Source organism: Rutidosis leptorrhynchoides, chromosome 7 (assembly GCF_046630445.1).
Source record: "Rutidosis leptorrhynchoides isolate AG116_Rl617_1_P2 chromosome 7, CSIRO_AGI_Rlap_v1, whole genome shotgun sequence".
NCBI classification, from domain to species: domain Eukaryota; kingdom Viridiplantae; phylum Streptophyta; class Magnoliopsida; order Asterales; family Asteraceae; genus Rutidosis; species Rutidosis leptorrhynchoides.
The window spans coordinates 278,741,685-278,755,088 of record NC_092339.1 but is presented as its reverse complement, the minus strand read 5'-3'; the positions used below and the strand labels follow the sequence as shown (position 1 = coordinate 278,755,088).

Sequence of the window (13,404 nt, the reverse complement as noted above, 5' to 3'; positions counted from 1 at the left end):
TTATTACGAGCCTAATGAGGGGTGCGGCAAAGACGTGGTTGGATGATAAGATCCTTATGATGGGTGAAGAGCCGTTTGTTAATTTGTCTTGGGATAATTTTAAGGCCGAGTTCTTCAAGGAGTATCACACTCAAGCCGATCTCACTCGAATTCGGAAGGAGTAACAAAATTTACGTCAAGGGTCTATGGGCCAAAACACTCTTAAGGCCACTTTTCTTGCTAAGGTGCGGTTTTGCCCTGAATATTAAGGGAACGACTGCATGTTGATGGAGGATTTCCATAAGGCCTTGAAGGATGATTTTCGAGCGAAGATTAGCCTTGGTCATGTTAAGACCTTCGCTGAGTTGTTTGATGTGGCGAAGGGCTTTGAACCCGATGACCCAAAAGTTACTGATGTTACTACGAGTAAGAGGAAGTTTGAGGCAAGTAGTGCCCCGAGTAAGAAGGCTAAGAGTGGGGCCAAAAGTGTGGGAAGTGTGAAAATGGGAGGTTCCGGGAGTTATGTTCTTAATTGCTATACTTGCGGGCAAAAAGGTCACATGTTCCGGGATTGCCCAAACCCGTCCTCTAAAAGTAAGATCACTTGTTTCAATTGCCAGAAAGAGGGTCACCGAAAGTCCGAGTGTCCCGATTTAACTATGGGTGATAAGAGCTGTGATAACGCCAAGCGGTTGAAAAAGGCGGCGGGGCACTCGAAGGTCCAAAATTTCATGATGACTACCGATGATGCTAAGAAGTCCAACGAAGTGGTTTCAGGTACTTTCTTGGTTAATTCTAAACCCGCTAAGGTTTTATTTGATAGTGGTGCCGATATGTCCTATGTTTCTTTAAAATATGCAGTTACTCTAGATTGTTCTTTATGTGATCTAGACTCCCCTTTACAAGTCGAGATCGCTGATGGTAGGTTCTCGGTGGCTAATGGGGTATATAAAAATTGTGTTATTGATTTCAGAACTGAGAAGTTTTATATTGACTTGGTTCCTATTACCTTGAGTGAATTTGATGTTGTTGTGGGTATGGGTTGGCTCGATCATAATAGAGCTAATCTTGCGTGTTATGAGGAATTTGTAAGAGTGAGAACCCCGAGTGGGGGAGAGCTAATCGTGTATGGTGGAGCTCGAAGACGACCCGTGCCTATTAGCACTTATGCCCGGGCGCGTCGACTTGTGTCAAGTGGAAGTATGGCTTATCTAGCCCATGTGGTTGATACTCGAGATGAGCTACCTTCTATTAACTCTATTCATGTGGTTAACGAATTTGAGGATGTTTTTTTCGATGAATTACCGGGTGTTCTGCCGGTAAGACAAGTGGAGTTTCGCATCGAGTTTGTAACAACCCAAACCGTAACCGACCAAACACGACGAAATTTCAAACAAAAAAAAAATTTTCTGGTGCAGGCCATCTGCGCGGCGCGCCAGGTGGCCGCGCGGCGCGCCAAACCACCTGGACAGCCCGCTGTCCCCGGAAGTCAATTTAATGAAAATGTTTGACTAGTTCCCGACACATTTAGCTAAAACGCTTTTAACCATGACTTCATATATGAAAAACTAGCACGTTTAATTAATAAAATCAAATTTACGAAGCGGGTCCCACATCGACCCAAATTACCCCTTGAGTACCAAAATGCAATATTTGACCATAAGACTTTTAATACAAAACGAAGCCGAGCATGGCGATTGGGGATACGCTACCCAATCCTAAACAATCCAAAAGCAAGTCTCTAAAGCAAACTATGCAAGTCTTCTAGTCCTCGCGCTTACCCGAGCCACCAATCCGCATGCAATCTATAAAAAGAGTCAACAACGAGAGGGTAAGCTAATGCTTAGTGAGTAGAATAAATATATACATGCATATACAACTTACCTACTCGCATCCACGACATCACATAAATACACATAAATCACTTACCTCATCGTACCAAACGCTAGTATCATCAAATCGTATAACTAGCAACCTCATAAGCAATCAATAGCTAGTAACGTCAAACCGTACAACTAGCAACATCATTAGCATAAATAAATATATATAATAAATCAAATTAAATGCTAGCATCAACAATTACAATTCATGGTTAACCAATCTCTTCGCTAGGGGAACGACTTCGCGAATCAAGTCATCGATGTTCATAACATTCGTTAGCTTCCAAAAACGGCTATGGCATGCTAACCCCCCGAGGTGTTCCAAAAACGGCTATGGCATCACCCCTCAAGTGTTCCAAAAACGGCTATGGCATCACTTGCTCAATGTGAGTAGAACACGGCTATTACTCACGCTTTCGTACACCAACACGGCTATGTGTACGGGTAACTCAAATAACAACGTGGGAGTAAAACACGGCTATTACTTGCCACTAAATACACAAAAACGGCTATTACTTGCCACTAAATGCACAAACACGGCTATGTGCCTTAGTACAAAACATGGACTAATACGGCTAAGTCCCACAACCTTGGTCACAAAACGGCTATGTGACACCATCAACACGGTACATAAATCATATACATACATATATACATATTCCACTCACAATAATCATTATGGACAAGAACGGCTATGTCCCACCACTACGGTCACAAAAACGGCTATGTGACATCATTACTACGGGCAACTATCAATGTGGACAAAACGTCTATATCTCACAACTATGGTCACCAAACGGCTATGTGACACCATTTCCACGGGCACATAAATCATATACATACATATATAGATATTCCACTCACAATAATCATTATGGACAAGAACGGCTATGTCCCACCACTACGGTCACAAAAACGGCTATGTGACATCATTACTACGGGCAACTATCAATGTGGACAAAACGTCTATATCTCACAACTATGGTCACCAAACGGCTATGTGACACCATTTCCACGGGCACATAAATCATATACATACATATATAGATATTCCACTCACCTTGAAGTCTTGAAGAATGCTTCCAAGTAATCCGCAACTCGCCAATGGAAAGTACCTATTCCATTACCACAATTACAATAATACACTTAGAGTGGATTTACAAATCAACCCAATTCGTCACTAAGTGCAATTTCGACCCAAATGCACTTCCAAGCACAAACCGTGCCCAAACTAACCAATAGTCACTAACACAAGTGAGAATGGTCCTAATATGCCAATTAAACCCGAACTCAAGTGTTAAACACGTGTCATACCCATTTTGACCCTTAAACCCTAATTTTGACCCATAAAGGTCAAAATCTCATTCTTTGCAAGTTTTGACACCAAAACACATTTAACTCGGTTTTATATTTCAACTTAATCCATTTTAAGTTTATAAACTTCATTAAATCGCCAATTGGGTCATAATCACCACGAAACCCTAATTTGACCCAAAGTCAAAGTTAGTCAACCAAATAACCCTAAATGGGTTCCAATACTTCCATAATCACTAACTTAAGTGATTTAACTAAATTTCAAGTTCTAAACATGGCCAAATAGTTCACCAACCCGAAATCCGCCAACAATTAACAACAAACCCGATTACTAGCATCACTAAACTCATTTCATCACCTAAAAGGGTTTCACAACAAATTTACTCAAACCCTAACTTGAATATCAAATCAAATAATTGAAACTCGGAGTTTGAGCTTACCAATACTATCACCGCGTAGCCAAGAACGAAAGGAACAACTTTAGAACCCGAGCTTTGGTGAGAAATCGACTCCTTCTTCCCCAAATCAAGCCCTCTCTCTCTAAACCCTTACTCTCTCTCTAAAAATGGTTGAGAGTGTTTTGGTTGGTGAGAATTTGATCCAAACTGATCAAAGGATCAGTTTTGATGACCCTAAACCGACCCCAAGTGAAAAGACCAAAGTACCCTTCATTTAAAGCATTTAAAAAGGCTGAAAATTGCTTCTGACCCATTCGGCGCGCCGCGCCACTATGTGGAGCGCCGCTCCACTCTGCAGGTCAGATTTCAGAAACTTGTTTTGGCCATAACTTTTTGTCCGTAGCTCCGTTTTCGATGAATCAAATATCGTTGGAAACGTAATAAGATTTTCTTTCCAATGGTAAGGCTTTGAAACATCAACACAAACTTTATTTGGGGTTGAAAAGATACGTACACACCTTGGTACTTCAGACCACGTCCCGTTTCCTTCGACGTTCGAGCAAGCGACACGTACATGCTTCGTACACTTCACACACGCATCGTGCACCATAAATACATTATGTACAATAAATATTTGGGTCTTACAACTCTCCCCCACTTAGAATCGATCACGTCCTCGTGATCCTCGTCACTTAACCAAACGGACCACACTCCACGGTCCTCAACATAAGTCCCAATCCGACTTTCCTAAGCAATTCTTCCCGACGAATCGCCTTCCACAACTAAATCGTCATCCACGATTTTTCTCAAATCCACAATCCGAGCACTAAAACCATACTCATTCCCTCGCATCGGGAAACTCATCCCATCTCTAACCGAGATATCACTCCTCTAGCGTACCATTACCAAGTACCGTGCTAAAGCAACCAAGTCTCAACCTAAGGTCAACAACCCGAAACGATGAAGACCGAACCAAACGAATCCTTACGGATAACACCAATCACTAAACATCCCTTGTAGCGTATAATACAACCAATACGCAACTACCGTAACATCATACGCGAACGACTAGAACTGCTAGCGTCCAATCGACTATAACAACTTAAAAGCCTAGGCGTACAAAATCGACCATTGTCACGCCCGTAATGACATGTGAGCGAAATACGGCTATCGCATCAGTAATCACACAATACGGTCCTCACGATCCCACCATAGGAGTATAAAACAACTGATAGATCACTCAACACCGGATGAAGTCAGCGGACCCGAAAGTCATGCTTCACCGATATAACAATACCTCATGATGAAGTCAGCGGACCCCGAAAGTCATGCTTCACCACTATAACAATACCTCGCACTATGAGTAGTGCAACATCGCGCTCCGCTACACTATAGTGAACCCTAACGGATACCGCTAACCGTCCACACTATCGAGCAAGAACCACCTATATCAAGCATAGGCACAAAACAATATTTCTCTAGAAGAGAATCCGATACGCACATCCCTTAACCGAGGGATTTCACCTTGCTCGCCAATACACGTCCATTATCTCTCGACGAGATTCACCAAACTTACCACCTCGGTGGTAATTTACAAATCCAATATCATAAGTACCAATGAGCCAAAAATTGTACTCTACCACCAATTGACCAAAACTAGGTCTCGACCAAATTTCCGGATCTAACAAAAGCATCATCCGAAATCTCACACTAAAACCTCCTCGTGCGGGAGTGCCACTCCCTCACTTGGAACTACGTTCCATATCCACAACTCGTACAACCGTACAATGCTACCAAAGGTAGACTTTACAAACAATTGGGTTCACACGACCCGTTACCATACCTTGCTCCAAACCTTGAGCACACGAAGGACTTGACCAATCCTTAAACACTTTGAACGAAAAGTGTACCACAAATACCCAAACTATACCCTCGCAATCATCCAATTTCATTAGTTTGTCACATTCCACCTAGTCACTCATGTAACTAAGGGTTTTACTCCGGTACCCTAAGTACAATGCAACCACAACCATAACCTAGTCGGAGTCGAACACCACGCTAGTAGGTATAAAAGAGGCACCTAATGTCGCGTCATAATGACTCCATTACCGACATACATCGAGATTTCAAACACTCGATCTCAAGGGTTCCAATCACCCGGCGAACCTCATGGTTCATCACTTCAACATAAAAGCGAACACGCGCTTAACAATCGGACACCAAAACCATTTCCGTGGCTTGGTAGAAACATTTCCCAAACAATAAGGAATGCTTGGTTGCACCAAGTCTTACGCCCTTCACCAATCAATTAAAACGTCACCATAGGGTACTTCCATTAGGAACGTCACCCATAACAACAACATGCACAACACAATGCATCTAACAAATCCGAACCTAAACGCCACAATTGTAACACCTAGGCGCACGAGAATCCACCGCGCCCTTTACCACATTACTCGTACTCGCACTCGGACCCTTAGTCCTCTTACTCGGAGCACCATAAGTAATAACCCTTCTCTCACTTGAAGGTTCGGCCTTTTTCGATCGCGTATAAGACTCGAAACCTCTAGCCACCGCAAATAACTCCGCAAACGACTTCGCGTAACCCCGGCTAATTTTGCTTTTCAAGTCATCGCTCAAAGTTCGATAGAAATCCTCCATCAACAAACGATCGTTCCCCAAATATTCCGGGCAAAAACGAGCCTTCGACATAAAAGTCGTCTTTAAAGTATTCAAGTCCATAGAACCCTGTTGCAAATTTCGCAACTCACAACGCAATTCCGATAAATCGGCTGAAGTTCGGAACTCCTCGAAGAATCCCTCCTTAAATTCGTCCCATGATAATGCCATAAACGTCTCACCACCGACAAGATCAATCTTGCCATCCAACCAATCCTTCGCCCTACCTCGCAACAAACTAGTAGCGAGTCTCGTCTTTTTCTCGGGTGGGCATTCCATAGTACGAAAACACCCTTCGACATCCGAAATCCAAGTTGTGCTTACCAATGGATCCGGTTTCCCGTCGTACATCGGTGGTTTAGTCCTCATGAAGCTCTTAAGATAACGCTTCATTTTGCCACTACTTTGAAGTTTGAAATACTTCCTATCCATTTCTTCTCGAAACGCTCTCATTTGCTCCGCAACGGCGGCCGCAACTCTAGCGTTAAACTCCACGTTATTCGCCTCGATCTCGTTTCGCGTCGTCAATCTCAAAATGCAAAACGATTAGATCACGAACGTATAAAATCGCACGCACAACTCCGTCCCATCTTGCTAAACACTCGTCGTACATCACTCGTTAGACGCGATTTGCACCCGTAATAAGGTTTGCAAGTTCTTATTACGCACGCACGCCGCATCGACTTGTTAGTACAACGACCGTCTCGCTCGATCACATAAACAAACACATCAAGATTCTACGCGATACAAACATACGCGAGAATTATTTTCACAACACAAATAACATATTAATAATATCCGCATTACTAATATAAACGTTAGTCAACCTATAAACAAGGCACTAACTAAACCCATTCCGACCCGTAATCCTACAAGTCCCGCAACAAATTAAGCACACACAAAAGTCTAAGTCTAGGCACCTATCTCAAGTCACCTAAATCCCTTAGACCATGCTCTGATACCACTTGTAACAACCCAAACCGTAACCGACCAAACACGACGAAATTTCAAACAAAAAAAAAATTTTCTGGTGCAGGCCATCTGCGCGGCGCGCCAGGTGGCCGCGCGGCGCGCCAAACCACCTGGACAGCCCGCTGTCCCCGGAAGTCAATTTAATGAAAATGTTTGACTAGTTCCCGACACATTTAGCTAAAACGCTTTTAACCATGACTTCATATATGAAAAACTAGCACGTTTAATTAATAAAATCAAATTTACGAAGCGGGTCCCACATCGACCCAAATTACCCCTTGAGTACCAAAATGCAATATTTGACCATAAGACTTTTAATACAAAACGAAGCCGAGCATGGCGATTGGGGATACGCTACCCAATCCTAAACAATCCAAAAGCAAGTCTCTAAAGCAAACTATGCAAGTCTTCTAGTCCTCGCGCTTACCCGAGCCACCAATCCGCATGCAATCTATAAAAAGAGTCAACAACGAGAGGGTAAGCTAATGCTTAGTGAGTAGAATAAATATATACATGCATATACAACTTACCTACTCGCATCCACGACATCACATAAATACACATAAATCACTTACCTCATCGTACCAAACGCTAGTATCATCAAATCGTATAACTAGCAACCTCATAAGCAATCAATAGCTAGTAACGTCAAACCGTACAACTAGCAACATCATTAGCATAAATAAATATATATAATAAATCAAATTAAATGCTAGCATCAACAATTACAATTCATGGTTAACCAATCTCTTCGCTAGGGGAACGACTTCGCGAATCAAGTCATCGATGTTCATAACATTCGTTAGCTTCCAAAAACGGCTATGGCATGCTAACCCCCCGAGGTGTTCCAAAAACGGCTATGGCATCACCCCTCAAGTGTTCCAAAAACGGCTATGGCATCACTTGCTCAATGTGAGTAGAACACGGCTATTACTCACGCTTTCGTGCACCAACACGGCTATGTGTACGGGTAACTCAAATAACAAAGTGGGAGTAAAACACGGCTATTACTTGCCACTAAATACACAAACACGGCTATTACTTGCCACTAAATGCACAAACACGGCTATGTGCCTTAGTACAAAACATGGACTAATACGGCTAAGTCCCACAACCTTGGTCACAAAACGGCTATGTGACACCATCAACACGGTACATAAATCATATACATACATATATACATATTCCACTCACAATAATCATTATGGACAAGAACGGCTATGTCCCACCACTACGGTCACAAAAACGGCTATGTGACATCATTACTACGGGCAACTATCAATGTGGACAAAACGTCTATATCTCACAACTATGGTCACCAAACGGCTATGTGACACCATTTCCACGGGCACATAAATCATATACATACATATATAGATATTCCACTCACAATAATCATTATGGACAAGAACGGCTATGTCCCACCACTACGGTCACAAAAACGGCTATGTGACATCATTACTACGGGCAACTATCAATGTGGACAAAACGTCTATATCTCACAACTATGGTCACCAAACGGCTATGTGACACCATTTCCACGGGCACATAAATCATATACATACATATATAGATATTCCACTCACCTTGAAGTCTTGAAGAATGCTTCCAAGTAATCCGCAACTCGCCAATGGAAAGTACCTATTCCATTACCACAATTACAATAATACACTTAGAGTGGATTTACAAATCAACCCAATTCGTCACTAAGTGCAATTTCGACCCAAATGCACTTCCAAGCACAAACCGTGCCCAAACTAACCAATAGTCACTAACACAAGTGAGAATGGTCCTAATATGCCAATTAAACCCGAACTCAAGTGTTAAACACGTGTCATACCCATTTTGACCCTTAAACCCTAATTTTGACCCATAAAGGTCAAAATCTCATTCTTTGCAAGTTTTGACACCAAAACACATTTAACTCGGTTTTATATTTCAACTTAATCCATTTTAAGTTTATAAACTTCATTAAATCGCCAATTGGGTCATAATCACCACGAAACCCTAATTTGACCCAAAGTCAAAGTTAGTCAACCAAATAACCCTAAATGGGTTCCAATACTTCCATAATCACTAACTTAAGTGATTTAACTAAATTTCAAGTTCTAAACATGGCCAAATAGTTCACCAACCCGAAATCCGCCAACAATTAACAACAAACCCGATTACTAGCATCACTAAACTCATTTCATCACCTAAAAGGGTTTCACAACAAATTTACTCAAACCCTAACTTGAATATCAAATCAAATAATTGAAACTCGGAGTTTGAGCTTACCAATACTATCACCGCGTAGCCAAGAACGAAAGGAACAACTTTAGAACTCGAGCTTTGGTGAGAAATCGACTCCTTCTTCCCCAAATCAAGCCCTCTCTCTCTAAACCCTTACTCTCTCTCTAAAAATGGTTGAGAGTGTTTTGGTTGGTGAGAATTTAATCCAAACTGATCAAAGGATCAGTTTTGATGACCCTAAACCGACCCCAAGTGAAAAGACCAAAGTACCCTTCATTTAAAGCCTTTAAAAAGGCTGAAAATTGCTTCTGACCCATTCGGCGCGCCGCGCCACTATGTGGAGCGCCGCTCCACTCTGCAGGTCAGATTTCAGAAACTTGTTTTGGCCATAACTTTTTGTCCGTAGCTCCGTTTTCGATGAATCAAATATCGTTGGAAACGTAATAAGATTTTCTTTCCAATGGTAAGGCTTTGAAACATCAACACAAACTTTATTTGGGGTTGAAAAGATACGTACACACCTTGGTACTTCAGACCACGTCCCGTTTCCTTCGACGTTCGAGCAAGCGACACGTACATGCTTCGTACACTTCACACACGCATCGTGCACCATAAATACATTATGTACAATAAATATTTGGGTCTTACAGAGTTGGTTCCGGGGGTGAATCCCATTGCTAAAACTCCGTATCGTTTGGCACCAATCGAGATGCATGAGTTGTGAATCAAACCCGAGAGTTGCTAGAAAAGGGTTTTATCCAACTGAGTAGCTCATCATGGGGTGCTCCGGTCTTGTTTGTAAGGAAGAAGGACGGTAGTATGCGTATGTGTATTGATTACCGCGAGCTTAACAAAGTGACGATCAAGAATCGTTATCTGTTACCTAGGATCGAAGATTTATTTGATCAACTTCAGGGTGCGTGTTATTTCTCTAATATCGACTTGCGATCCGGATATCATCAAATGCGGATTCGTGAGAAATATATTGAGAAGACGGAGTTTTGGACGCGTTATGGGCATTTTGAGTTTGTCGTGATGCCTTTTGGTCTTACGAATGCGCCCGCAACATTCATAAACCTTATGAACCGAGTGTGCCAACCTATGTTGGACAAGTCGGTAATTGTGTTCATTGATGAGATACTCATTTATTCAAAGAGTATGAAGGAACATGAACATCATTTGCGTGAGTTGTTGAAGACATTGCGTAAGGAGAAGTTGTATGCGAAATTCACCAACTGTGAATTTTGGTTAAGGGAAGTGCAATTCCTTGGCCATATTGTAAACCACGAGGGGATTAAAGTGGATCTGGGAAAGATTGAGGCGGTTAAGGGTTGGGAACGGCCGACTACACCTACGGAAGTCTGAAGTTTTCTCGGATTGACCAGTTATTATCGTTGGTTTATTCAAGATTTTTCCAAGATTGCTTCATCCTTAACGTAGCCAACTCGGAAGAATGTGAAGTTCGAGTGGGGTGACAAGCAAGAAATTGCTTTTCAGCTATTGTAGAGCAAATTGTGTCAAGCTCCGGTGTTAGTGTTACCAGAAGGGTGGAAGACATGGTCATGTATTGTGATTCCTTGATAAGTGTGCTCGGTTGTGTTGTTATGCAAAGGGGTAAAGTGATCGCTTATGCCTCGAGACAATTAGAAGAGCACGAAAAGAACTACCCGATCCATAATCTTGAATAGGCGACGGTGGTTCATGCATTGAAAATTTGGCGCCATTATCTTTATGGTGTAAACTGTATAATTTATTCGGATCATAAGAATTAAAAGTACTTCTTTGATCAACGTGATTTAAATAACCGTCAGAGGCGATGGTTAGATTTGTTGAAGGATTATGATCTTGAGATACTTTACCACTCGGGTAAAGCTAATGTGGTGGCGAATGCGCTAAGTCGGAAGAACCAAATTCCGATTTTGCAAGTAAAGTCGTTGCGAATGATTCTTTCAAATGATTTTCTTAAGAAGCTCGGTGACGTTCAAATTGAGGCGTTTGTTAATCATAAGCACGAAGAGCGAATTCAAGGACAAACGGAGTCGATTGTCCTAGGTATGCATGGGTTGTTATGTTTTCAAGGTCATGTGTGGGTGACAAAATTGGGTGATCACTGTACGGTGCTACTCGATGAGGCGCATAACTCGAAGTATTCTATTCATCCGGGTGCTATGAAGATGTATCGTGACTTGAAGAAATAGTATTGGTGGCCCGGTATGAAGCGTGATGTGATTAAGTATGTTGAGCAATGTGTTACTTGCTTGCAAGTTAAGGTCGAGCATCAAAAGCCTTATGGTATGGTGCAACCGTTAAAGATCCCGAAGGGGAAGTGGGAGCATCTTACCATGGATTTTATCACTAAGTTGCCAAAAACGGCGATAGCCCAATATGATACAATTTGGGTAATCGTTGATCGGTTGATGAAAAGTGCCTTGTTTCTTCCTATACACGAGGCGATTGTGTCGGAGATGTTGGCAAGGTTGTTCATTATAGAGGTGATTTCGAGACACGGGGTACCGGTGTCTATTATTTCGGATCGAGACACTCGTTTTACTTATCAATTTTGGGGTAAGTTTCATACCAAAATGGATACTCAAGTGAAATTGAGCACCGCCTTTCATCCTCAAATGGACGGTCAAAGCGAAAAGACCATGAAAACCTTGGAGGATATGCTTCGGGCATGTGTGATTGATTTTGGTGGAAGTTGGGATGAGCATTTTCCATTAGTGGAGTTCTCGTACAATAATAGCCACCATGCTAGTATTTGAATGCCACCGTATGAGATGCTTTATGGAAGACGATGTCGAACCCCAATTTGTTGAGGCGAGGTGGGTCAAAAGGAAGTTGGTGGCACCGAAGTGGTTCTTGAGACGAACTAAATGATTGATGCAATTCGTGCTCACCTCAAGGCGGCATAAGATCGACAATAGTCGTATGCGGATAAGCGTAGATGACCGATTGAATTTAATGAAGGTGATATGGTGATGCTTAAGGTGTCGCCATGGAAGGGTGTAATTAAGTTGCGAAAGCGGTGAAAACTTGCTCATCGATTTATTGGACCTTTTAAAGTGTTGGCACGTGTTGGTGAAGTTTCTTATCGTATGGAATTACTCGAAGAGCTTGCGGAAATCCATAACACATTCCATGTTTCCTATCTTCGCAAGTGTCTTGCGGATGACTCGATGTGGGTACCGTTGAACGAGATTATTCTAAATAACAAACTAGAGTATGTGGAGGAGCCGGTTGCTATTCTTGAAGAAAAGGTTAAAGAGATTTGGAATAAGAGAATTCAGACTTATAAGGTACAATGACGTCACCGAAAGGGGTCCAAGTGTACTTGGGAATCCGAGGAATTTGTAGTTGGAACATTTACCCTCGTTACATGCCGCATGGATCGCGGGGACACGATCGGTTCAAAGTGGGGGAGAGTTGTAACACCTCGAATCTCAATGTCAGGAGGAGTCGCGCCGCGGGGCAAGGAGACGCGCCGCGGCTATACACTATACCTGATGGTGATTTTGTTGGAAAGTTTCTGATGTAATATGTGCTTCGAGCCTCGTCGCAGGGGTTTACGGTCGCGCTGCGCTGCGCCTTTTGTCTTGAGCTGAAGGATTGTTTTGTGGTGCTTTCTGTTATTGAAATACACTATGAGACGCGCCGCAGGCTTGGGAGCCGCGACGCACCTCTCTGCGGGGCAGAATTCTGAAAGTTGATTTTTAAAGGGTTTAAGTGGGGGCAAATTGGTCTTTTCGCATATGAATGACCATATAGCTGGGGAAGAAGAAGGTTAAATCTCACTAAAGTGCAAGAGTTAACCTTGTTCATCTTGTTTTTAGCTACCTTATAATACTAGTGGTAAGACCTAACTCCAATTTTCATTCAATTTATGTTAGGTTTTGAACTTGCATGTTCTTGAGAAAACCCATCTAGCTCATAAATGGGCGTTTGAA

The 13,404-nt window shown here is 42.3% G+C and overlaps 1 protein-coding gene across 1 annotated transcript; it reads left to right on the top strand.

Moving 5' to 3' along the window:
- The first annotated feature begins 266 nt into the window (after positions 1-266).
- LOC139860038 (uncharacterized) lies at positions 267-11,655 on the top strand. Its single transcript, XM_071848812.1, has 2 exons — positions 267-1,298; positions 11,269-11,655. The coding sequence occupies exons 1-2, from the start codon at positions 267-269 to the stop codon at positions 11,653-11,655; spliced, it is 1,419 nt and encodes a 472-aa protein (XP_071704913.1).
- Positions 11,656-13,404: the final 1,749 nt, after the last annotated feature.

Coding starts and splice junctions, on each gene's coding strand:
- LOC139860038 (XM_071848812.1), top strand. CDS start 267: ATGGAGGATTTCCATAAGGCCTTGAAGGATGATTTTCGAGCGAAGATT. Junction 1,299..11,268: donor AATTACCGGGTGTTCTGCCG/GTAAGACAAGTG, acceptor AATAACCGTCAG/AGGCGATGGTTAGATTTGTT.